This window comes from Hemicordylus capensis, chromosome 2 (assembly GCF_027244095.1).
Source record: "Hemicordylus capensis ecotype Gifberg chromosome 2, rHemCap1.1.pri, whole genome shotgun sequence".
Classification (NCBI taxonomy): Eukaryota; Metazoa; Chordata; class Lepidosauria; order Squamata; family Cordylidae; genus Hemicordylus; species Hemicordylus capensis.
This window is the reverse complement of record NC_069658.1, coordinates 221,819,059-221,844,393: the sequence shown is the minus strand read 5'-3', so window position 1 is coordinate 221,844,393 and position 25,335 is coordinate 221,819,059. Positions and strand designations below refer to the sequence as shown.

The 25,335-nt window shown below is 45.9% G+C and overlaps 1 protein-coding gene across 22 annotated transcripts; it reads right to left on the bottom strand.

The window, feature by feature from the left end:
* Positions 1-495: 495 nt before the first annotated feature.
* Positions 496-12,616, bottom strand: LOC128348164 (zinc finger protein 239-like). Of its 22 annotated transcripts, none has more exons than XM_053303832.1 (7): positions 12,510-12,589; positions 11,839-11,962; positions 11,018-11,274; positions 8,334-8,426; positions 5,920-6,046; positions 2,693-2,800; positions 496-1,568 (listed from the first exon to the last, which is right to left on the bottom strand). In XM_053303832.1, exons 4-7 carry the CDS (start codon positions 8,346-8,348, stop codon positions 637-639), a joined length of 1,182 nt encoding a protein of 393 aa, XP_053159807.1. In that variant the 5' UTR covers positions 8,349-8,426; positions 11,018-11,274; positions 11,839-11,962; positions 12,510-12,589; the 3' UTR covers positions 496-636. The 22 variants fall into 22 exon arrangements, with proteins under 22 accessions (XP_053159807.1, XP_053159804.1, XP_053159802.1 ...); XM_053303829.1 differs by having other exon boundaries at positions 12,330-12,581; XM_053303827.1 differs by lacking the exon at positions 12,510-12,589 and adding an exon at positions 12,050-12,321.
* Between the last annotated feature and the right edge of the window lie 12,719 nt (positions 12,617-25,335).

Below are 25,335 nucleotides of genomic sequence, written 5' to 3'. Positions count from 1 at the left end.
TGGAGCTAAAGGTTGGATCCTCAGTTTAACATTAAAAGCTCTCACTTCTTACACACCTTTCTTCCTTTCCCACACTAAAACATCCCTTCCTATGTCCTATCTCTTCATTTGTAAGTCTACAGGCACATCTAGTCTTTTTTGAACCTTCATACAGCACTTAGTCAGTGTCGGTGGCTTAAACACAATACATACAAATAAATGGCTGTAACATTTAGTCAACACAGCAATTAGTCTGACTAATTACATTCTTTTATTGTTTAATGGGGGACTCGTAATCAACTATGGAGCAGATGTAAAAGAATAAATAATGTTGGCTTCAATGCAAATATTCAAAAAATTGAAAGAAGGGTCACTACCTTAGGAGTGGCATTCTTCATCTTAGAAGGGGTATTCCTCACCTTAGGACAGGCATTCTGTCACATACAGGATGGAATGCCTCTTTTGTGGTCCCTGCTAGGGCACGTTCATGCATCATCAAAAAAAAGGCATGCTGTCTTCAGAAGAATTATTTTATTCATATATAAACATACACCGATTTAAATAACTGGAATTGAATACATGTGACTAACCATCTAATCTAATATTAATTTAAATAGGCAACACCCCTAAAATAACACACAAAAATGTGATATGTTATTACAAAAGCTTCAGTTGCAAACCATTTTTGTGGTTTCTTGGATGCCTTATGGGTTCTCTGGAGTGGATTTTTTGATGTGAAGAAAGATGTGCCGCCTGTCTGTAGCTCTTGCCACAATCAGAGCATTTATACGGCTTCTCCCCTGTGTGGATCCTCTGATGTTTAGTAAGGTCTGTGCTTCGTTTGAAGCCCTTTCCACACTCTGAGCATGAATATGGTCTATCCTCCGTGTGAATTCTTTGGTGGAAAGTCAGGTGTGATATCTGACGGAAGCTCTTTCCACACTCCAAGCATTCATATGGTTTCTCCCCTGTGTGGATTCTCTGATGTCTCGCAAGTTGGACTCTCTGCCTGAAGCTCTTTCCACATTCAAAGCACTGATATGGTTTCTCCCCAGTGTGGATTCTCTGGTGTCTAGCAAGTTGTGATCTCTGCCTGAAGCTCCTTCCACATTCCATGCACTGATACGGTTTATCTCCTGTGTGGATTCTTTGATGCAAAGTAAGGCATATGCTATGACTCAAGTTTTTTCCACACTCCAAGCATTTATACAATTTCTCCCCTGTGTGAATTCTTTGATGGGAAGTTAGGTACGTGCTCTCACGGAATCTCTTTCCACACTCCAAGCACTTATAGGGTTTCTCTCCGGTGTGAATTCTGAAATGTCTATTCAAGCCGGATTTACAACTGAATATTTTCCCACATAAGGGGCACATGTTCCTTGTTTCTCCTTCATAATATTCTTCTTGGATCAGGATTTCATGGAAGTCCTCATCCTGGCAAACGATGGAGTTACTCCTCCAGTCCTCCGCTTGGTTCCCCTCCTGCCTCCTGGGTCCCCCTTCATTTCCAAAGGCCTCAGGTATTTCCTCAGATATTTCCAATGACACTGCAGATAAATTTCTGTAATTCCCATGGATCTGCCTATCACCTGGTAAAGTAAAGAGGGAAACCTGAGAGGAGTGTAAAAAAAGAAACTTAGGGTCTAAGAGGATATTCCACCAAATTTATTCTCCTGGATAAATAAGTTCCATTTCGGTCTGATTCCCAACCTGGTCATAGGAACATAGGAAGTTGCCATCTACTGAGTCAGACTCTTGTTTCATCCAGCTCAGTATTGTCTACTCTGACTGGCAGCGGCTCTCCAGAGCTTCAGGCAGGAATTATTCCCAGCTCTAGCTGGAGAAGCAGAGGATTGAACCTGGGACCTTCTGAATACTAAGCAGGCTCTAGTTGTGGCCATTCTGGTAATGGAAGCCATCCCCTCTGCCAAGGCTGGCTCTCCTGCATCCCCCAGATCCTCCTCCTCTAGGTCTGGGCCAAGCCTGACAGCCAGCCATTAATTAAGCAGCCAAGAATGGCTATCAAGGTTCAGAAACATGCTTGGAAGAATGCTGAAGATGAATCCAGACAAGGCGGAGCAGGGGGAATTCTCTGGGAGGAGGGTAAGTTAACAGAGTTATTATCATCTTGTCAGAGAGAAAAAGATAGGGATGTGCTTGAAATGCGATTTGGCATACAAATCGCAACATAATCCCTTTGAAAGTGAGGGCTCACGCAGCCCCTTTAATGTGCAGGAGAGCAGGTCTATTACCTGCTCCTCCTCTGCTCAGTGCCACTGCTGTAACAGTAGTGCTCCCCTCCAGCTATCAGCAAGCCCTATGTTTTGAAGGGATTCTGCTGCGATTTGGCCGCCAAATCGTGTTTTGAGCACATCCCTACAAAAAGGCAACCTGCAGGTGCTCCCAGGTCTTGCTCCTGGGGAAAAAGAGAGGGGTGCTGGCCAGGAGTGCCTTTGATCAATTCTTCCTGAACTCAAACCAGATTAAAGGACTGAAACTGCAGAATCATGACTAGCTCAGCAGTGGATGGGATCATTTTCATTTTTCACAGCCCAGATTCTTGTTGCAAATTCCTCCTACAAAGGACCCGCTGGACTCAAATAGATGGCATGAAGCCACCAGAGACTGATGGGTCAGTCTGTCCTAGAAGAGATTAAACCCAACCCAGAAACTCCACCAACCCACCAAGGGAGGCCCACAGTCCCCAGCCTACCAAAGTGAATACCTGTTGATCTCTCCTCTTCCTCAAAGTCCTGGATAAATGTATGTTCCTCTTCTTCCAGCCAGGAAATGAGGTCAGGTTTAGGCACTGGAAATCCTTCTTTGGAGGAAATAAAGAGACACGTTATATCCACCACTTCTGTCAAACTGTTCAGGCACTCCAAGCAGCCTGTCTCTCTGACCCCCAGAAACATCCCGGCTCCAAAAGTAGGGAAAGGATGCTCTTAATTTCTGCACATTTTTACATAATAGCAGAGCCACCAGAAGTCATCACTGACATTTGGAAGCACTACTGTTCATGAAACTCACATTAAAATGCCAGTTGGGGATGAAGTTGTAGAACCAAACCTATCTGTAATTCTTTCTTGCACCAGTTTTAGGAAGCTGCCTTCTACTGAGTCAGACCATTGGCCCATCTAGCTCAGTATTGTCTACACAGGCTGGCAGCGGCTTCTCCAAGGTTGCAGGCAGGAGTCTCTCTCAGCCCTATCATGGAGATGCCAGGGAGGGAACTTGGAACCTTCTGCATGCAAGCATGCAGATGCTCTTCCCAGAGCGGCCCATATCTTACAGTGCTCACACATGTAGTCTCCCATTCAGTTGCAAGCAAAATGCACTCCCATTCAACTTCAAATCCTGCTTAGCAAAGGGGACAATGCATACTTGCTATCCCCAGCCCAGCCCTTGGAGTGACCTGTGGTTCTGGCCTGGCAAGCAGAGAAGCACGTGGGGGCAGAGGGGACGATGGGTGGGACTCCGTGGCATTCATGCCACAAGGCATGGTGGTAGCGACCATCTGAGATCACTTCAAAGGAGGATTACCTAAGCCCCATCCAGGCATTACATTGTTCGTGCATCCAGGTGTCTGTACACATGTATATGTGTTCGTGTGAAATACTGCATTCATTTTATATGTGAATCTGGATACCAGTGTTCCTTTAAGGCTTGCGCATGTGGGTGCACTCACAGTTGTTTTTTTATGTCCATTCAGTTAATTTTAGATCTTGCTCAGGTTGAATCAAAAAGGCCCCATTCTGAATGCACATGCGCGCGCGCACACACACACACACACACACACACACCCCTTATTCTTATATTGGGATTGTTTTAATGAAAGGCGGTATATAAATTTAACAATAAATTAAATAAATAAATTCTGCACACAGATGAAAAGAATTAGCGGGAACATTGCTGGGTCAGTTCTTTCACATGCGGAGCACTGTATGTGGGGATAGGGCCATAGCTCAGTGGTAGAGCGTCTGCTTTGCATGCAGAATGACCCATTTCAGTCCCTGACAGCATCTTCAGGGAGAGCTTGGAAAGACCTTTCTCTGCCTGAAACCCTGGATACTGGCTGCCTGTCAGTGCAGACAACAGCAAGCTAGATGAACCAATGGTCTGACTCAGTATAAGGCAACTTCCTATTTTCCAGCCCAACATAACATGAGAATAATTGCATGTGCAGACAGATTTGTAAATGCATACACATTTACATTCACAGATTGTGAATGCATTGAACACCTCTGGGTTAAGAGGAAGTCTGTTTCTGAATACCAGCTGCTGAAAGAACATAAGAACAGTCCTGCTGGATCAGGCCCAAGACACATAATCCAACATCCTGTTTTGCACAGTGGCCCACCAGATGCCGCTGGAAGCCACAGGCAGGAGTTGAGGACATGCCCTCTCTCCTGCTGTTACTCCCCTGCAACTGGTACTCAGAGGCATCCTGCCTCTGAGGCTGGAGGTGGCCTTTAGACCTCCAACTAGTAGCCGATGATAGACCTCTCCTCCATGAAGTTATCCAAACCCCTCTTCAAGCCATCCAGGTAGCTGGCTGTCACCACATCTTGTAGCAGAGATCTTCATATTCATTCATTCATTCATTCTGCCTGGGAGCTTTGTGGGAGTCATCTGCTCAGCTACGGTTGAATATTACTACTACGGATTACCAATACAGGATGCCCAGTTTTCCATCTGATCTAGTAGAGCTCTTCTTATGAATTTGCTTAACCCGCGCAGAGCATCTGGGCGCTAGTATTTGATTGCGCTCCTCACCCCCTGCTACAGCCCCCTCACCTCAGAGATCTCTCCACCCTCACCTGAGCCGCACTCCTGCTCCTTTTCCTTCATCTCTTTACTTCATCCCCCTCAACCCCTTGGTCACGGCTGCAGCATTGCTGGCACCTATTGGCCAAGCTGCAGCCCCCTATCCCCAGAGACATCCCCACCCTCCCTGAGCCCCGCTTCTGCTCCTCCTCACAGGAGCAGCAGCAGCAGTGGTTGACTGGGCCTTTTCTCGCTGCTGCCACTGCCATGGCCACTCCATACTCTCATGCTGCTGACAGACCCGGGCCTGTCCCTTGCCTCCCTGCCTCCCTCCACCAATGGTCTCGGTGGCCCCAAACAGCAGCAGTGGTTGACTGGGCCCTTTTGTGCATGCTTGGGCCCATCTCTTGCCCTTCCTTCCTTCTCTCTTCCCCTCCCTTTTTCTCTCTTTCTCTCGCCTCCACTCACTCTTACCCTCTTTCTTCCCCTCCCTTTCCCCCACTCTCTTTCTTCTTCTCTCTCCCTTCCTGAGTTAACAGACCTTGTTCATCTTGCTTCCTCATCTAATTCACACAACGGGAACCTCCTTTTCCTGAAGGGGCTCTTTCCTCCCTCACGACCCCTCTTCGCAGACCCCTACCCACTATCTTTTTTTATATATATAGATTCCTCTTCTCTACAATCAAGAACATTCTCCAACCAGTAACAGTTGCATTCCAACTGACCTGAACCATCACAAGCTCCTCCTCCCTATCTGCATATGGAATCTCCACCACCCAATCACCATGGTGCTTCTGCTCTCACAGGCTTCTTCTCTCTATCTACATATGGAATCTCCACTGCCCAATCATCACAGTGCTTCTGCTCACAAACTCTAGCGAGATCTGCCACGCACGGGATTAGCCATGGGTACGCCTTAGAGAATTAGATAGATAGATGGATAGATAGATAGATAGATAGATAGATAGATAGATAGATAGATAGATAGGGGAATTCACACCTATGGAGTGGCTTCACATGACTGCTGGCAAGCCAGTGAGTAAGGAACATGTAGGTATAATTTTGGGAACTGCGAGCACTGAACCCACTGAGTTTACTGAGTTCTGCTTGACTTTCTCTTGAGATCCTGGTCTTGTTAATTAATCCTGTTAATTAAGGAAAAGAGGTCCTTACCTAGAGAGGCCACAATCCCATAGTTCTCCAGCATGACCTCTCTGTACAGAGATCTTTGGCCCGGACCAAGCAGAACCCATTCTTCCTCCGTGAAATACATGGCTATCTCCTCGAAGCTCACCAGATGCTGGAACAAAACAAAAAATTCTCCCTTCACACTGCCCACATGCCAGTCATGCCAGTGTGAGGTCTATTTGGGTCTATTTTCTTCCTGGTTCCTCCTGAATTTCTGCTCAGAGATTCCAGGAGTGAAGGAAATGGGAACCAGAAGCTAGTCTGTGTGGTTTTCTCAGGAGGGGAGAAGGCAAAAGTTCCTGGGAGAGAATTGGAGTGCAGGAGGTGCCTGCTCCTATATTGGTGATGGGTAAAGCTCAGTGGTAAAGTCCATGTTTTGCATACAGAAGGTCCCATGTTCAATTGCTGGCAGCATCTTCAAGTATTCTCCCAGGTTACCTGGGAGAGCACATTCTTCTGCATGATCCTCACCACACATTAAGATCTTGCACATCAAGATCACAGACAGCACTGGTCGCTCTGGTAGATGACTTTCTTCGGGACCTTGACGAGGGTAGTGTCCCTCTCTTGGTCCTTTTAGATCTCTCAGTGGCTTTTGACACTATCGATCATGCTATCCTTCTTGACCGCCTGTGTGGGTTGGGTATTGGGGGCACTGTCTTACAGTGGTTCCATTCTTACCTTAGCGGGCGTGTCCAGTCAGTATGCATTGAGGACAGATGCTCTGACCCATGGCCACTCCTTTATGGAGTTCCTCGGGGTTCAGTTCTTACCCCTGTCCTCTTTAACATCTATATGGAGCTGCTGGGTCAGGTCATTTCCCAGTTTGGGGTGAGATTTCATCAATACACTGATGATACTCAGCTGTATATTGCCATCCCAGACCATTCTGGGGATGCTGTTTCTGTGCTTATTCAATGCCTGGAAGCTGCTAAGGTCTGGATGAATCAAAATAAGCTCAGACTGAATCCCACTAAAACTGAACTGCTTGTACTCAGCCTTCGTACCGGCCAACAGCTGGATGTGAACCTTGTTCTAGATGGGGTGGCGCTGTCCCCAAAGGAGCTTGTTTGTGATTTGGGGGTCCTTTTAGACTCATGCCTCCTGCTTAAACAGCAGGTGGAGGCTGCGGCCAGAAATGCTTTTGTCCAGCTTCATCTGATTCACCAATTATGCCCTTAACTTGATCGGCAGGCATTAATGACAGTGACCCATGCCCTTGTTATCTTCCGCTTAGATTATTGTAATGCGCTCTGTCTAGGGCTACCTTTGAGGATGATCAGAAAGCTACAACAGGTCAAGAATGCAGTGGCTCGCCTACTCATGGGTGCCAGAAAATATGACAGGGTAACACCTCTCCTACAGTCATTGCACTGGTTGCCTATTCGCTTCCGAGTTCAATTTAAGGTCCTGGTTTTGACCTTCAAAGTCTTGTGGGGTTTGGTGCCTGTCTACCTACAGACCTGCCTCTCCCATCCAGTTACATTTCCAGCCTTTAAGACACATTTTTTTAGCCTGGCTTTTCATAATTTTTGAATGTTTTAAATTGTTTTAAATTGCTGTTTTAACAGTTTGTTTTATTTCATCTTTACTGAGTTTTTTTTTTGTGTGAACCACCAAGAGCATTTGGGGCCAGACAGTATATAAATAAGTGCGATGAGAAATAGCCCTCTGAAGCCCTGGAGAACTGCTGCCAGTCCATGTAGGCAGTACTAAGCTAGATAGACCAAGGGTCTGACTCAGGAGAGGAAGATATGTGCATGACTCGGGGAGGTGGGGGGGGGAGCTTCCCTTCTACCAGTGCTATCAGAAGGCACGGTGATGAGGCTCCCACTGACACAAGAGCCATTCTTGACATTCTTGAGAAAGGCAACAAAAATGCAACAATAAACCTATGAGGAACTGGGAAAGTTTAGTCTGGAGAAGAGGAGACTAAGGGGAGATGTGATGGCAGTCTTCAAATATCGGACAGAGGCTGGACAGCCATCTGATTGGGATGCTGCACTGAGCAGTGGGCTGGACTAGAGGACCTCAAGGTCCCTGACACCTCTAACATTCTATGATTTGGTGAAATTGCAAGGGAGTAGAGATTCAAGCTAGACGTTAGGAGGAATATCCTGACTTGGACAAGAGGACCTCCAAAGTCCTTTCCAACTCTAAAATCCTATGAAATCACTAATTTTGTGATTGTATGCAGCAGTAGTCAGACAACAGCTGGCCAAGTATAAATATTGGACTGCTCAACTGAATAGTATCTGAAGCTCCATAAGAGAAAAACGAGGGTTTGCTGCTTTGATCTTTGCAATCTCAGAAGCCATAGGGAGAGTCTCTCAGCCCCATATGAAAGAAGGTAGCCTCCAAGCCCCAGCCCAGCTCCTCCTCAATGATCCATCCCTTACCTGCACTGATTGCATAGCAGATGTTCCTATGGGATGGTCTAGGAAGGTTCCAGAGGGGATGGTCTAGGAAGTGAGACAGAGGTCTTTCCACACCTGCGAGGGAGATGAAAGAGAAAGGCTTTTCACCTGCAGATATTTCCCTCACTTCTACCAAAAACATCCTCCTCATTTGTCCTAGTCCGAATCACTAAAAGCCTATCAGTGGTCTCAACATCTTCATATCTCAGCTCCTTTTCTCCCCTGTCTCTATGACTAGACATGTGGATCCCACCCACCTATGCCCATGTAGCCTTCCCCTCCTTGAAATCTACCCCCCCACACACACACACAATGTATATATGAATTTAATGGTGCACTGGGGTGCATATCCCCAATGTAGATATGGATTTGTTTTAAAAATTGAATTTTTAAAAATTTAAATTGTATTTTTGAAATAGTTTTTCAGCTAAAATAAAGTTTTCCTTTTAAAAGCAATCTGGTTTACAATAAAATCTGAACTTAATGAATACACGGAAACTTTAAAACTGGATTTCTAAAGAGTCTGTTTTTCTTTGTAAAAAATAATTGTGGGTGGAATTTTGTGTAAGTCATGGAACAGACTCAATCATCTTTGAATTTGCACTCCAAGAGGGCTGAGAGAGCCACTATGGTTAGAGTGTTGGAATAGGATTGAGGTGATTTATATTCAAATCCCTCCTCAGACATTATGTTGACTTGGGTGATTTTGGGCCAGGCACTATCTCTTAGCCCAGGGATTCCCAACAGGGGATATTGAAATGCTCCTGGGGTTCTCAGAGCCCATCTGCCTTCCCATGCTGCAGCCGTGCTATTTGTTCCCCATCTGTGGATATCTGTTTGAAGCCAATGCATCCTCAGCAATGTGTCTGCTGCAAAAGGGAAGGTGAAGATCTTCTTCCTTGGCTCCTGATTGGCTGGCTACCTACTGAAGCTCAGCATGCCCCGCCCCTCAGCCTGATTGACAGGCTTCAGAAAATTAGCACTCAGTACTCCTATTGAAATCAATAGGCTCATTAATTTCAGAAAGATTCTTATGAGTTATGAGTAACTTAGTGTGGATGTGGGCCAGCAACTGGAATAGCCCGTAACCCTGACTGTAACACTCAAATTTGTGTTTTCGCATATATATGTGTACACAAGAAAAACATTAGCCACAGTCACTCGGAGGGACACTGTGCTGGGATGAATAAGGATGGTTACTCTCTCTCTGCTAAACAGAAGAGAATCACCACTTTTAAAAGGTGCCCCTTCGCTCAGCTAGTAGAGATGATTCCCAAACTGTGCACCACAACAGGGCTTGAAGATGGTTCCCTGTCTCAAAATGAGTTCACAGTCTAAAATGTGCACGTGCACACACACACACACACACACACACCACACTAGCAACAGCCATGGGGGAGATGCCGTGCTGGGCTGAACAGGGACAGTTTCTCTCCTCCTTCTAAATATAAGAGCTAGGAGATTAAGGCATGCCCCCATTTCTCACCGCTGCTTCCTAGCAACTAATATTCAGAGGCAACCAGCCTCTGAAACTGCAGATAGCATGCAACCATCGTGACTAGCAGCCATTGGTTTGTCCTCCATGAATTTGTCTAGTCCCCTTTTAAGCCATCTAAAGGGCCCTTTGCCACATCCTGTGGCACTAAGTTCCACAGATCTATTCTGTGCTGTGTAAAGAAGCACTCTTTTTGGCCATCCTAAATCTGCTGCCAATTAGTTTCATTGAATTCTCCCTAATTCTAACATTGTGAAAGAGGGAGAAAAACTCATCTCTATGCACTTTCTCCAGCCCATATATAATTTTATAAGTCTCAATCATGTCCCTCTCACCAGTTGCCTTCTTTCTAAATTAAAAAGGCCCCCTTATAGCCTTCCATAGGAACATAGGAAGCTGCCATATACTGAGTCAGACCATCAGTACATTTAACTCAGTATTGTCTACACAGACTGGCAGCAGCTTCTCCATGAACAAAGATGATGGGCCAAAGGTGGCATAGTAATATCACCAATTCCTAGTAAGAAAGGTGTTCCATCCAACTAAACTTTTGTTTCTCTCTTCTGCACCTTTTCCAGTTCCACAACATCATTTTTGAGATGCAGCATCCAAAACTGTACAGTTAAATGTTTAAGTTACCATTTAATATGTAAACAGTTAAGTTAAATATTAAGAAATGTATAGTAAGCCTCCTAAGATCACAAAAGGGCACTATTCAGTCTTAAGTCAACACATGTCTACGATTACAGCAACCAATTAGTACAGCAACCAATGAAATTTTATGTACAAAGTCTCCAGAGAGACATTGATTTAAAAATAATAATCATGGTGCCTTTTCTTTTTCTCTTGGTGATTTAAATTAATCCACCCTATTTCCAAACAGGGGAGGGTGATTTGGACAGAAGTCATGATGGGGGGAGGGGTATAACTCTCTGCCCGCCTGCTGATACCCTCATTTCAGCCCCCTCCCTATAAAGTATTAGGTTGCAGGGAAATCTGGATTAGGAAATTGGACCTTTCCCAGTTGTTGTTTTGAGAAAAGGTTATCAGGAGTTCTAGCTCTAAAGTTCTAGTTCTAAAGGGTAATTTGGCCTTTAAAGCCTAAAAACTCCTATCTGGAGACTTTAAGATCTATAAACATATCATATCACAGAGCACGGAAGTAGCATACTTGGCCTCTGGTGCTCCTGAAGACTAGAACCCATGGATTGAAATGGCAAGAAAGCAGACTTAGGCTAGGCATTAGGAGGAGTTTCCTGACTGCTTGGCAATGGGACAGTCTGCCTCATGCAGTGTTGAGGTCTCCTTTCCTGGACAAACAGAGGCTGGACGGCCACCTGTAAGGATGCTGTAGTAGGTTCCTGTGCTGAGCAGGGGTTTGGACTAGAAGACCTCCAGGGTCCCTTCCAATTCTAACATGCTATGATACTATAAACAAGAAAGGACAGAGTTGGGGGAAAATGTAAGCAACAACAGAATTAAAACCAGATTTAAGGTCCTAGTCCTCATTGGTAGTTGAAACAACATCTAAGCATATGCAGCTGCAAAACCTAAGCATGCCAACTGAAGCAAAACCTAAGTGTGTGCAACGGCTTCCAGCATTCTTAGGTGCAATGGCCTTTGGTTGGGGATTATGGGAGTTGTACTCAACAACATCTGGGAATCTGCTACAGGAAACGCTGATAAGAACATAAGAACAGCACTGCTGGATCAGGCCCAAGGCCCATCTAGTCCAGCATCCAGTTTCGCACAGTGGCAGGAATTGAGGGCATGCCCTCTCTGATGTGCAGCCTTCGTCCCTCTTTACCCTGTCCCCTTCTGTTCGCATGACCCCAACTGTTGAAATATGAACTGAAAGTTCTTTGAGGGCAGGGACCTATTCCCAAGTCCAATGACAGCTTTCTAGATGAGGAAGGAAGAGAAAAAGCCGCGCTTGAGAAGGCAGCTGAGTTCTTGCAGCTGCTTTTGTCTTCGGCTCTGTATAGCCAGTACCGCTGAGTCGTCAGGAGTCTGGAGACGTTTCCTTGGCAAGCAGTATTTGGGCATGCCCGAGGCCACCAAGAGGGACTTTTGCATCCGGGCTTTTCCATGTCCTTCCAGCTGTGCTGGCTGCAGACTGGAAGGAAAAATGCGTCCCTTCAGTGTGAGGAAAAGTGGATCCAAAGTGGATTCACAATTCCAGCTGCAAAGATGGAAGAAGTACCTTGAATTCCTGATGCTGAACCCCCACCCCGGCAATCTTTCTTCAAGGGTGGAGGACCTCAGAAATAGGCCAGGCAGATGGATCTGGCCTCACTTTCAAGGCAGCGTGATCTTCCTCGACCCCCCCTCCCCCTCTCAAATCATTTCTCCGGCTATGAGCAGACTAAAGGCAGACAAAGCTCTCTTTAGGGGACAAAAGGATGAAAGGAGGGCCTCCGCATACCAGCTAGCCTCCCCGCGCCCTCTCCCCAAAGCCTGTCTGCCGTGCAAAAAAGGCTTACCCCCACCCACCCCCACTAATCCATGGGGGTCTGGCTGATGCTCGGGAAGGGGCTTTGTCGGGAGAAGGACCGTCGCGCGATGCAATTGAAGCTAGCTCAGCCCCGGTGGGAATATTTGCGGGGGTGTTGGGGTGGCGAGCAGGCTCTTCCCAGACATCATTTTCTCCCCCCGCCCCGCACCTCCAAATCTTGGTTGCTGCCGCCTCCCCTCCAAGCCTCCGCTTCCAGTTGCGCTGCAGTCACAGCAGCGCCTCTAGCGGCGGACGGGTAAGGAAGGGACATTCCTGAGCCCACCCTCCCCTCTCCTCCCAAATTTCCTGCCTCTCTAGGAATCCGAGCTCTCCCTTTATTTAACCCTGAGGACGGAGAGCAGCAAGCTGGTTGCAAGCGCTTTCCCTTTCATTTTTCCTCTCGGGATTTCGAGCCCCTGGGAGGCACCCAGCAATTCGGATGGGCTCACGGCGGGTTTGCAGTACCTTTGCTTCCTTAGCAAGGCTCTCAGCAGGGCCAAGAAGGGGTGGGGGAAGCAGGCATGCCTTCTTTTGCACAGGTCTGCAGAGAGAAACTTGAGTGCCCCAACAAAGAGGCTGCACCCTAACACGCTCTTCGAGCGGAAAGTTCAGCACTGCAACATGGTGTGCGAGTGTCATTTGGGTGCCTGGTGGCATCTCGTGGCTAAGTCAGTTTTAGAAGAGATGCTCCAGAATGTGGATCATTGGGGATCGTTTGGTTACTTGGGGCAGGTAGGAGGAGGCTGAAGTGGGCTGGTTCTTTATGATGAGGGCGCGACCATACTCCGTGACTGCAGTCGCGCTGATAAGAGGGGGACCTGTCCCTGCTACAGTAGCTTGGTGAGTCCCTGTAGTGGTCATGGAGCCTCAGCACATAAGAAGCCCTATAAGTGGAAGTCGGTGTCCTGGAATACAACATGTCCCTGTCCTCACAAGACCAGTCACAGTAAACAGTGTGATGACGGCAGATGTCATATTCATCCCAAGCAGCATACTGGTATTGTTCCCTAGAGTGGTAGTGTCTGTCCCTATCTTGGTCCCGAAGTCGATAGGGGATGGCAACAGCTCTGGTTGCTGTCAAAACCACTGCCGGTATCGAGGAGGCAGATAAGGCCTTTTCCCGGAGTAGGGACCAAAGTTTCAGGGCTCTATTTTTTCTTGCCTGTTTGGTAAAACTGAGGAAATGCTGGAAAGAGTCCACATTGTGTGGCTCACCAACGCACAAGAGGCAACAAGAGTGTCAGTCTGTCAAAGGGCGTTTGGCCCGGCAGACAATACAGTGTTTAAAAGAAACCTTAGTGGTCATGCAGGGAGTGGGACTCATGGAAACATGAGAAAAAATTTATGGAAAGGTATACAATCCTCTTTCCCCCCAAAACAAGGGCAAAAACGGGGGGGAGGGGAGTACCAAGGGAAAGAATTAACACACAAACACTGAAAGAACAACTAACAAAATAAAAGTTAGAAATAATAAATTATAGGAATAAGAAAAGTAGAAGGTTTGTTTGCTTGCTTTTGTTGAAGAGAGAATGGAAGGCACCTGAACAAGCTATAGATCCTTCGGTGGATGACAAAGAACTGATGGGGGAGCAGGACCAAAGCTAGGGAAGGGAAGAGCTATAGCCAAAAATGTTGGAAATTCTCTGTGGTGAGAGAATCCCTTTTTCAATATAGCAGAGTGCACAGAGGCACAAACACAGCGGATTTAGTTATGCATGCATGTGTGCTAAGAGTAAAGTAACTTGGAGCCAATTGCTAGTTTCAAATCAATATAAAAGGTATTTATTAAGGAACTCCATTCTAGATAGGAAAGTGAGGATTTAGGATCTCTAATCTATCTATCTAAATGGATGCAGATGGATTCACCATCTTCTCTGCACATATGGTGCAGGGCAAGAGACTTGCCATGTTGCAAGGTCAACAGCCAGGTAGGAAGAGAGAGAAGGAGGAAGGAAGTTGAATCCCCTAAGATTAGCAATCTACATTTCAAAGGGATAGCATCAGAGCAGCAGGAAGTGATGACCAAATGTCTTTGACCTTCTAGCCCTCTGACAGACTAGTCTGTCCTCCACTGTCTGAGGCAAAGAGACAGCGCAAAGTCCTTTCCTTCCAACACCCCCTCTCGTTGTCTCGTGACTCAGTTCACAATATTCATTTTCTCTCTCAGCTTTTCAAAGCAGGGTCTTGGTAGTGGCTTAGTGAGTAAGTCTGCGAGCATTTCATTTGTCGGGCAGTAGAGCAACTTGATTAGTCCATCTTTCTGCAGACTTCTCACTACATGGTACTTCACATCAATATGTCTGGTACTCCTCTTTACATCTTCTTGTTTGGAGAGTTGAATGCAGCTTTGGTTGTCTTCATACACTGGTATGGGCTGTGGTACATCTGTACCTAGGTCCTTCAGTAGTTGACACAGCCATTGTATCTCGTGACAGCCCTGTGCAGCTGATACATATTCTGCTTCAGTGGTTGATGATGCTACTATGTCTTGTTTTCTGCTTGACCAGCTTATCGCTCCATCTCCATAGAAAATTATGTGACCACTGGTGGATTTCCTGTCTGTTATATCTCCACCCCAGTCTGCATCTACGTATGCTTCTAGTTTTGGTTCACTATTAGCTGGCAGCTTGAGCTTAAAGTGTGCAGTACCCTTTAGGTACCTAACAAGTCTTTTCATTGCATTCCAGTCCTTGACTGTTGGTGATGCAGTCTTTCTACAAAGTAAACCAACTGCTGTACTAATATCTGGCCTAGTGAGTGTACTAATGTATAAAAGCTTACCCAATGCTTCACGATATCTATGGTTGTCAGATAGTGGCTCAGTTTGATCTTCTTGCTTTATGTAGTTCACTTCCATTGGAGTTGGTGTAGGATTTGCATTTTCCAGTCTGAGCAAGTTTATCAAGTCTTTAATTTTCTGTTCTTGGTTGATCAGGAAACTTCCATCTTTCTCTCTTTGTACTTAAATGCCCAAGTAGTGTGCAATGTTGCCAAGTTGCTTGACTTCCACTTCTTTGTTCAGATGATCCATTATTTCCTTGCTGTCATCTGGATTTTCATAGGCAAAAATCAAATCATCAACATACGCCAAAATGTAAGTCCATTTCCCATCTCTGCATCTCGTGTACAGGCAGGGATCAGCTTCACTTCTTTTGAAGTTTGCTTGAAGCAGCATATCATTCAGTTTTATATTCCATGCTCTGGCAGCTTGTTTTAAACCATAAATGCTCTTTTGCAGTTTGCATACATAGTCCTCTTTGCCTTCCTGTAAGAAACCTGGTGGTTGTTGCATGTAAATGTCCTCTTCCAGTTCACCATGCAAGAATGCAGTTTTCACGTCTAGGTGCTCAACATGCATTCCTTTGCTAGCAGCAATACTTAACAGAGTCCTTACTGTGGTATGTTTAACCACTGGTGCAAAGGTTTCATCATAATCTTCTCCATATTTTTGTGAATATCCTTTTGCTACTAATCTGGCTTTGTAGCGCTGAATCTCACCATCAGCATCATGTTTGAGTTTGAAAACCCATTTGCAGCCAATAACTTTTCTTCCTTGTGGTAACTTAGTAAGAGTCCAGGTTTTGTTTTTCTGTAGAGCCTCAAGCTCTTCAATTGCAGCCTGTTTCCACTTCTGGGCTTCTGGTTGTGGTAGCTGGGATATTTCCTCCCATGATGAAGGTTCTGGTTGTTCCGCTGTTCTTGCGAGGTAGGACAGCCTCGGAGCTGGAACACCTCTGTTTGAGCGCGTTGATCGCCTCACCTCACCCTCTGTGGTCTCTTCTATCACCTCAGGTGCGTCTGGTGGATCGCTGGGGGTCTCTGTGTCAAGTGTGGTTGGATCTGGATCTGCTGTCTCCTCCTCCTCCTCAGTTCCTCTGAGATCAGGAAGCATAATCCAGTCATCAGGGTGCTTGGTCTGGTTGCTTGCTTCAGTGTAGGCCCCCTCTGAAGGTGTAGCTCTTTCATCCTCTTCAAAACACACTGCTCTGCTTATGGTTATCCTGTTGGTGTCAGGATCCAGAATTCTGTAGGCTTTGGATTGTGCTGCGTAGCCTACAAAAATCCCTTTTGTGGCCCTAGGCCCTAACTTAGTCCTTTTTTCCTTTGGGATGTATGAGTAAGCCGTGCTTCCAAAGACACGCAGATGCGTCATGGACGGCTTATGACCATGCCAAAGTTCATAAGGTGTTGTTTCAATAGGTTTTGTGTTCATTCTGTTGTGTATGTATGTAGCAGTCATGATGCCTTCTCCCCAGAATTTCTGTGGGAGGTGTGCGTCAGCAAGCATGCATCTTACCATGTCCAGTAGAGTTCTGTTCATTCTTTCTGCGATTCCATTTTGGGGCGGGCAGTAAGGCACCGTAGTTTGATGCACAATTCCATGTTCTCTTAAGAACTGCTGTGTAGCATTGGACATGTATTCTCCTCCATTGTCTGTGCGCAGGATCTTTGGCTTCGAGCCAAATTTGTTGCTTGCCATCGCCACATATTGTTTTAATTTCTCCAGCATCTCTGATTTTTCCTTCAGTAAATAAACACACGTGTATCGTGAGAAATCATCTGTTATAGTTAGAAAATATTTATGATTACCTATGGTTGCTGGTAGTGGTCCAGATATGTCACTGTGGATCAGATCCAAGGGTCCTTTCGTCTTCCTTTCACTCTGCTTTGGGAATGGCTTGTTTACTGCTTTGAACTCGAGACAAGAAACACAGTTAGTTACAGTGTCACATGGTACAAAATCAATGCCATTAGCTAATCCCTGTTCCTTCATGTTTTGAATTGATTCAAAACTTCTGTGTCCTAGTCTTCTGTGCCATAATTGTAAGCAGTTTCCATGCTGACACAACTTGGCTAGGTTCATTACTTTAGGCTGGTATGCCTCAGGTCTGGACTGGGCTGGTCTTTCTCTGTCTGTAAATTGCTCTTCCACATGATAAAGACCTTGAAATTCTGAGCCCACAAGGCAAACTTCTCCATTCTGGGTAACAACACATTGTCCATTTTTAATATACAATTCACAGCCTTGTTGCTCTAGCTTGGATATTGAAATCAAGGAGCTTGAGAATTCAGGGATATACAAAACATCTCTCAGAAAAAATGGTTTAACAGATCCATCCAGCAATTTGCAATATAAAATTCCTTCGCCCTTTTTCTTTGCTTTAATTGTAGTATTATTGCCCAAATAAACAGTCTCTTCAGGAATATCAAACAGTTCAGTATAGAAACTTAGATTTTTAGAAATATGGACAGATGACCCAGAATCTAAAATCAGCTTTTCATTATTTTTCATTAAATTAACACTATAGTTCTTGTTGAAATGTCTGTCTGTATACTTGGAATCTCTATTTTCATTCTCCTTTGTTTGACTGATATTCCCAGACCTCCTGGTCTGATTCTTGGGACAATGCGCCACCCGGTGGCCAAATTCGTTACATAGGAAACACCTGAAGGCTTTGTTTCCAGCTGACCTCATTTCAGCACTGGCGGTCATGTGACCTCTCTCTCTGGGCTGAGTTTCTCTGGTGTAATCGGCTCTCTTTGTATGCAAATGTGAGGTGCCCATGCGGTTCCCTCTTGCAGCATTTCCTCCAGCATTCCCTCCCCATCTCGGGTTACGTCTGGAATGATCAATTGTTGCTTTAAGAGCAAAGTTGCTAGCCAGTTCACTTTCATAGCGTGAGTTTAAAAGGTTTCTTCGGTTAGCCTCCGAAGACAATGTTTCTACAGCCTTTTCAAAGTTTAGATTGGTGTGGGTTTCCAATTGCCCAATTATAGTGCTATAGGAAGCAGGCAAGCTCAAGAACAGAGTCTCCAGCTTTTGACTCTCTGTAAATTCCTCTCCTGCTTGTCTAAATTGAAAAAAGAAATCTTCCAAAGTCCCAATAAAAGTAGAGAAACAGTCCCCATCTTTATATTGGAGATCTTGCAATTTTCGGCGTAAATTAAACGTGTATGCCCATCCTTTCCTCATATGCATAGAATCTAGCTTGTTTAGCATCTCCTTTGAGGTTCCAAGATCACAAATAGCATAAAGGAAAGTTTTACTCACGGAAGCTGCAATCATCGCTTGTGATTTTCGGTCCTTAATTAGCCAGAGTTCCTTCTCCTTTTTCTCAGCATCCGAGGTTCCATCTGGCGGCGGGTCTTCCTCAGTAACTTGGTGGAGTCCCTCTGCTTTCAGTGCAATCTTCAGTCGAGTCTTCCATTCCAAGTAATTATCCGCTTCCAGGATGGTAAGCCTGAGTTTTCCCTCCAGGTATGCAGCCATGCTCACCGGCTCCAAAAGGCAGTTGCTGTAGATTAGCAATTCAAAGTGTCCACGCTAGATCTCAATGGATCTCCTGGAACAAACCTAACTATCTAGTTGCAGCACACGCAGCTCAAAATACTGCTCCCATAACTGGCTGGAGCCCATAACCTGTTGGAAATTCTCTGTGGTGAGAGAATCCCTTTTTCAATATAGCAGAGTGCACAGAGGCACAAACACAGCGGATTTAGTTATGCATGCATGTGTGCTAAGAGTAAAGTAACTTGGAGCCAATTGCTAGTTTCAAATCAATATAAAAGGTATTTATTAAGGAACTCCATTCTAGATAGGAAAGTGAGGATTTAGGATCTCTAATCTATCTATCTAAATGGATGCAGATGGATTCACCATCTTCTCTGCACATATGGTGCAGGGCAAGAGACTTGCCATGTTGCAAGGTCAACAGCCAGGTAGGAAGAGAGAGAAGGAGGAAGGAAGTTGAATCCCCTAAGATTAGCAATCTACATTTCAAAGGGATAGCATCAGAGCAGCAGGAAGTGATGACCAAATGTCTTTGACCTTCTAGCCCTCTGACAGACTAGTCTGTCCTCCACTGTCTGAGGCAAAGAGACAGCGCAAAGTCCTTTCCTTCCAACAAAAAATCAGCAGAGAAAAGAGCTTGGAAGGTTTCAGAATGTCGTGCTACCACACAGGTGCAACTACCAAGTGTGTGAACAGAGAACACGTTGAAGAACCATAATTACAGGATAGTTATGGGTGTGGCAGCTCAAATAAATTAGGAGGTGCTTACCAGTGGTACTGGTGTGCACCTGCAAGCTCCCTGGAGCAGCGGAGCTCCACCCAGCACCCCATGTGGTGGCAGCGCAGCTCCAGCACTTACCTGGCCTCCGGCACTCACTTGACTCCAGCACTCAGCTGGCCTCTGGCACTCACATGCTTCTTACTAAGAGCCTAGATCAGTGTACATGGTTATGTTTATTATCACAACAGCCCTGTGAGGTTAAGCTGAGAGATAAGTGACTGGCCCAGAGACAATGGGGATTTGAACATGGGTCTCTCCAGTCCTAGACCAACCCACTAACCACTACACCACACTGATTCTCCATCAGCTGGCTCTCCATCAACTGCAATGCATTATAAAGAGCAATTCAGTAATCACACTTTTCTCCCTTCCTGAAATGCCATGCTAGAAAATTCTTCACCTGCTGAATACCTGTCCCTTATGTTATTTTGGCAGGAAATGTTGAAGACTTCCTTTGCCAGAGACCCTGAGTGGGTAGATTCAAACATAAGAGGACCAGAAATCCAATCTTAGATAAGACTGTTCTCTTGTTACATTCAACACTTTCCTTATTTATTCCCTCTCATGCCTTTCATAATAGAGATGTGCACAAATTGATTTTTTGATTCAAATTGTGCCCCAAACAAATCACCCATGATTTGTTTTGTGTCCAAAACTACCCCCCCATCACCCCAGATTTGATTTGTATTTGCTTTGAATTCGATTTGGATTCAGGTCAATTTAGACCACTTAACAAGGTCCTAGGGGCACCAAATTCGAGAGGTAGGTAGGTCCCCATGGGTGCCACCTACCACCCAAATTCCAAGACAGTGGGACACTTGCTTGATTTTTAATGAATTATTTTAGCTTTAACTGATTTTGAACATTTTCACCATAGGAAATAATGGGGATTCGATGTCGCCATATCCCAACCCTAACACACATCTCCAGCTTTCATTTTAAAAAAAAACCTAAGCTCTAGCCCTTGTAGAAGTGCAGTTATGGAGCAAAATGTGTGGTCATTATTTTTCAAGTGTTCAGATTCATTGGTGTATAATAGCTTTTCCTCATAATGAATCCCTATGAGGATTCAATTCACACCTTCATTTTGACTGTGACAGGACAGTGCTAACTGTCAGTTGCCATGTGCCAACTACACCTGACCCACCCCTCATCTGTAAGGCAGTGGGGTACAATTCTAATTTTTAGGAATACTGAAATGTTTAGATTCTTTGGTGTCTAATAACTTTTCCTCATAATGAATCCCTATGGGATCCCTATGTGGATTCATTGTACACCTTCGTTTCTTCTGTTCATTTTGACTGTCGCTGGACAGTGCCAACTGTCAACTGCCATGTGACAACTACACACACACAGACACACTGGGGTACTCAATTTATTTTTTAGGTATTTTTGAAGTGTTTCTATTCTTTTGTGTCTTCATTACACACCTTCATTACTTCTGTTCATTTTGACCCCACTGCTTTGCAGGTGGGAGTGGGGAATTAGTGGCATCCCGTTCCAACTACCCCCAAACCCACAAGCCGCTGGGTATATGGTTGCTTCCTATGTTCCTCGGTATATGGTAGCTTCCTATGTTCCACTGTCCAAAAGAGAGTCAAAATGAATAGAAGAAATGAAGGTGTGTAATGAATCCTCATAGAAATTCATTTAGGTAAAGTTATTATACACCAAAGGATCCAAACACTGAAAAATAGTGACCACACATTTTGTTCCATAACTCCACTTCCACAAGGGCTAGAGCTTAGTTTTGTTTTTTAAATGAAAGCTGGGAATCTGGGGGAATTAATAGGAAGGATCCGAATCTCAAACCAATTTGAATAGAATCGGGCACAATTCAATTTGGATCTGAATCTAGCCAATGGACCACAGGGGTGATTTGTTTTGTCTCCAAATCACCTGAATCAGCTAGGTTCAGTTACAAATCAATTTGTACCTGAATCAGTTTGCACATCCCTATTTCATACTGAGAATCTGCCCCCTTGGTGAAGAGCAGAGGGCCTTAATGAGGCAGACCCCTGGCCTGGAGGTTAGGACCTCTGTGAAATGTTGAAGCTATGAGAATTGATGACAGGAAGGAGAGCACACACTACAGAGAATCTAGAGAATTTGCACGCTGTTTACGTCACTATATATGAATAATTAATTCACCATATGGATTGATTTGTACAAGGCACCGAATGGAAGATGGGCCTGGTCCATTGGCATATAATTTAACCATTTATTTGAACACACATTTGATCCTGGTACTCTTCCCTACCCCCAGGTAGCCACATTAAAGGATACCATTGCTGGCAGCCAGTGCAGAGTGGAGGGCAGAAGAGATACCTTTAAAAATAGTTACTGGTGACATTGCCAGCGTCTGCAAAATGTGGGGAGCAGCGGCACCCTGCTCGGCATCCCACATGGTGGAGAACCCACCTACAGCACTCGCTCACCTGGCCTCCGTGCATATGCGGCAGCCATTTGTGTGGCCAGCAATACAATGCTGGCGACACAAATGACCACCGTGCATGAGGAGAGGCCAGGTGAGTGCTGTAGGAGGAGCCACCGCCATGTGTGATGTCGGGCGGGGCGTTGTTGCTCCCTGTGTCTTCCAGGTGCTGATGGTATTGCCAGTAATGACTTTTAAAGGTACCTCTCTCCACCACCATCACCGGCTGCCAGGGATGTGCACGGAACCATTTGGCGCTCCATTTTACGAGCACCGAACCGGTTCCGGCAACCGGCATTTGAACTGGTTTGGAGGGTGGGGGATTGCTTTAAATGGCAGGGAAGGTGCTGCCTACCTGTCAGCCCCTGCCCCGCTGCTTCCCCCTCACCAGCACTCTTCCAAAAAGCAGGCACGCCAGGATGCAGTGTGCCTCGTTGCAGCCTGGACCAGTGTCGCCATGCAAATTTGTGTGGCGGCACTGGTCCGGGCTGCAAGGAGGTATGCTGCAGCCCCATGTGCCCACTTTTTAGAAGAGCACTGGTGGGGGGGAGCGGTGAGGCGGGGGCTGGCAGGTAGACAGAGCCTTCCTGCCATTTAAAGCAAGCCCCGCCTTCCCAGGAGCGCATGCAACAGGTTCCGTGCACATCCCTACCAGCCACCACAGGATACAATATAATTGGACATTACAATATTGGAGTCAGAATGTGGTCAGACACCACAACTAAATGGATATCTAGAACATTATAAAAGCCCTACTGGATCAAGCCCAAGGCCCATCTAGTCCAGCATCCTGATTCACACAGTAGCCCACCAGATGCCTCTGAGAAGCCTACAGTCAAAAGCTGAGGGCATGCCCTGTCTCTTGCTGTTACTCCCCTGCAACTGTTATTTAGAGGCATCTTGCCTCTGAGGATGGAGGTGGCTATCACCACATCTTGTGGCAGAGAATTCGATAGGTTGATTATACATTGTGTGAAAAAGTACTTCCTTTGTCAGTCCTAAATTTCTTGGCAATCAGTTTCATGGGATAACCCCTAGTTCCAGTGTTATGTGAGAGGGGGGAAATTCTATCCACTTTCTCCACACCATGCATGATTTTATAGACCTCTATCATGTCTCCCCTCAGTTGTCTTTTTTCTAAACTAAATAGCCCCAGGTGCTGTAGACTTGCCTCGTAAGGAAGGTGCTCTAGGCCCCTGATCATTTTGGTTGCCCTCTTCTTCACCTTTTCCAGTTCTACAATGTCCTTCTTAAGATATGGTGATCAGAACTGCACTCAGTACTCCAAGTGTGGCTGCACCATAGTTTTATATAAGGGCATTATAATATTAACAGTTTTATCTTCAATTCCCTTCCTGATTCCAAGCATGGAAATGGCCTATTTCACAGATGCCGCATATTGAGCTGACACTTTCAATGAGATGTCCACCACAACTCCCTCACCTAGTCAGTCACTGACAGCTCAGACCCCATCAGTGTATATGAGAAGTAGTCATGTGCACGGACCGGTTCGGAGGCCATTCTAAAGGCCTCCAGACCGGTCCGGTCACAGGGTGGTTTTGGTTTGGGTGGGTAGTTCCACTTAAAAAGGGGGGGGAGGCCTTCCCCCTTCCTAGAAGCCATTTCAAGCCAAGCCGGCAAAGGGAAAAGGACGGCAGGGGAGTTCTCCTGCCGTCCTCTTGTAATGGGGGCTATTTCACAAGAAGGGGGCAGCGGGGAACCCCTTGATAGGTGCAGGGGGCGGCCGCCAGCTGAGGGGGGCTTGCTTAGCCTGAAGAGGGTGGCCGGGACTGGGAGCAATCCTGCCGCCCAATTATGACAATCTACAAAGGACTGGAGCCCGAGCAGCAGAGATTGAAGCGGGTGGCACCCTGCCGCCCGATTACTACATAACATACGTTACTTTGCTGGAAGGGGTGAGTAAAGCCCCCCCCCTTTTTAAGTGGAACTCCCAACCCCAGTGCCGGACCGGTTCCGTGCACACCCCTAATGTGAAGTTGGGGTTGTTGTTTTTTGCCTTAGAGGCAAGGTGCCCTAAATATCAGTTGCAAGGGAGTAACAGCAGGAGAGGGCATACACATACTTCTTGCCTGTGGGCTCCCTGGAGGCATCTGGTGGGCTACTGTATGAAACAGGATGCTGGACAAGACTGGCCTTAGGCCTAATCCAGCAAGCCTGTTCTTATGTTCCCAAAGGAACAGCTCTCTGCGTTTAAGATGACTCTCCAATTTCTAACACCAAAGAACTTGGGGAAAATCTAGACTTGGATTCAGGTAAATTCAGTAACAGGGCAGTACTGCATTGGATGCTGTAATTTCAGTTCCTTTCCTAATGATCCCTGGTGTGGGATTAGCCTCCGTTACAGCTGCTGCATGTTGGGTCAACATTTTCAGTGAACTGTCCACCAAAACCGCAAGGTCCTTTTCCTGGTCTGTCCCCACAAACTGTGCCTGGTCTGTCCCCACAAACTGTGCATCACTCAATTGGAGGACCTCCTTCTCCCACGTGATTCTCCTCACCATTTAAGATTTTCTGGGGAGGCAGCTCTGCATAGTGATGCACATTGGGTCATACATTGGTTCAGAAGCAAGAACTATAGGCCACCTCCAGCCTTAGAGGCAAGATGCCTCTAAATACCAGTTGCAGAGCAGCAACAGCAGGAGAGAGGGCATGCCCTCAGTTCTTGCCTGTGGGCTTCTCAGAGACATCAGGTGGGCCACTGTGTGGAATGGGATTCTGGACTAGATAGGCCTTGGGCCTGATTCGGCAGGGCTATTCTTATGTAACTTGCTGACTGTGCGCAAAATGAAGCTCTCTTGATGGGTACAAAGTTCGGATTCTAATAAATCTCTGTCTGAAATTGAATCCGTTGTCTGACGGACAAGTGGAGTGTGATGCAAGTCTAGTCCAGCAAACATGTTTATCTCTTGCCAAGTTGTTCAGAGAGGAACTCACGAGAGTTTTCTTTCCTAGAATTATACAGGTATATTTTAAGCACCCTGTAATTCCTGCTTAATCCCTGTGGGTTTCCAGAGGCTTGCCCACCAAGTCAGCAAGAAAGCAATGCATGACAAAATATTATGGTACACTACAGAGGATGCTATAAATGGCCCCTACAGCCTTCCAAGTAGGGCAGGGAAAGGGAGCAGACACCTTGAAATCAGAACATTTATCCCTAACATCTGATGCTTCAGCTGGGACCTGTGCAGTAGGCTGCATTTCAGCTTTTTTCCAAAGTTCTCTTTGTCCATTGCATTTGCACACAAACTCAGCAGGAAAGTTCTCATGGTTTGGTTGCTGATGTTGCTTTGCCTCTTTCCTCAGGCCATCCACATGGCACTAAGGAAGGAATGCCTCCTGAAGAGACCTTTTTACTCCAAGCTGAGTATTACAGGCCAGGAGACTTGATTATTGGAGGGAATCTACCCCTCTCCATTACTGTTGTTTTAGTTCTTCCCTTAAAGGAATCTCCCAAGAATTGGGATTTC

Coding starts and splice junctions, on each gene's coding strand:
- LOC128348164 (XM_053303825.1), bottom strand. CDS start 8,502: ATGAGGAGGATGTTTTTGGTAGAAGTGAGGGAAATATCTGCAGGTGAA. Junction 2,801..8,333: donor CTGCTATGCAATCAGTGCAG/GTAAGGGATGGA, acceptor TTTCCTCCAAAG/AAGGATTTCCAGTGCCTAAA. Junction 1,569..2,692: donor ATCAACAGGTATTCACTTTG/GTAGGCTGGGGA, acceptor TTACTTTACCAG/GTGATAGGCAGATCCATGGG.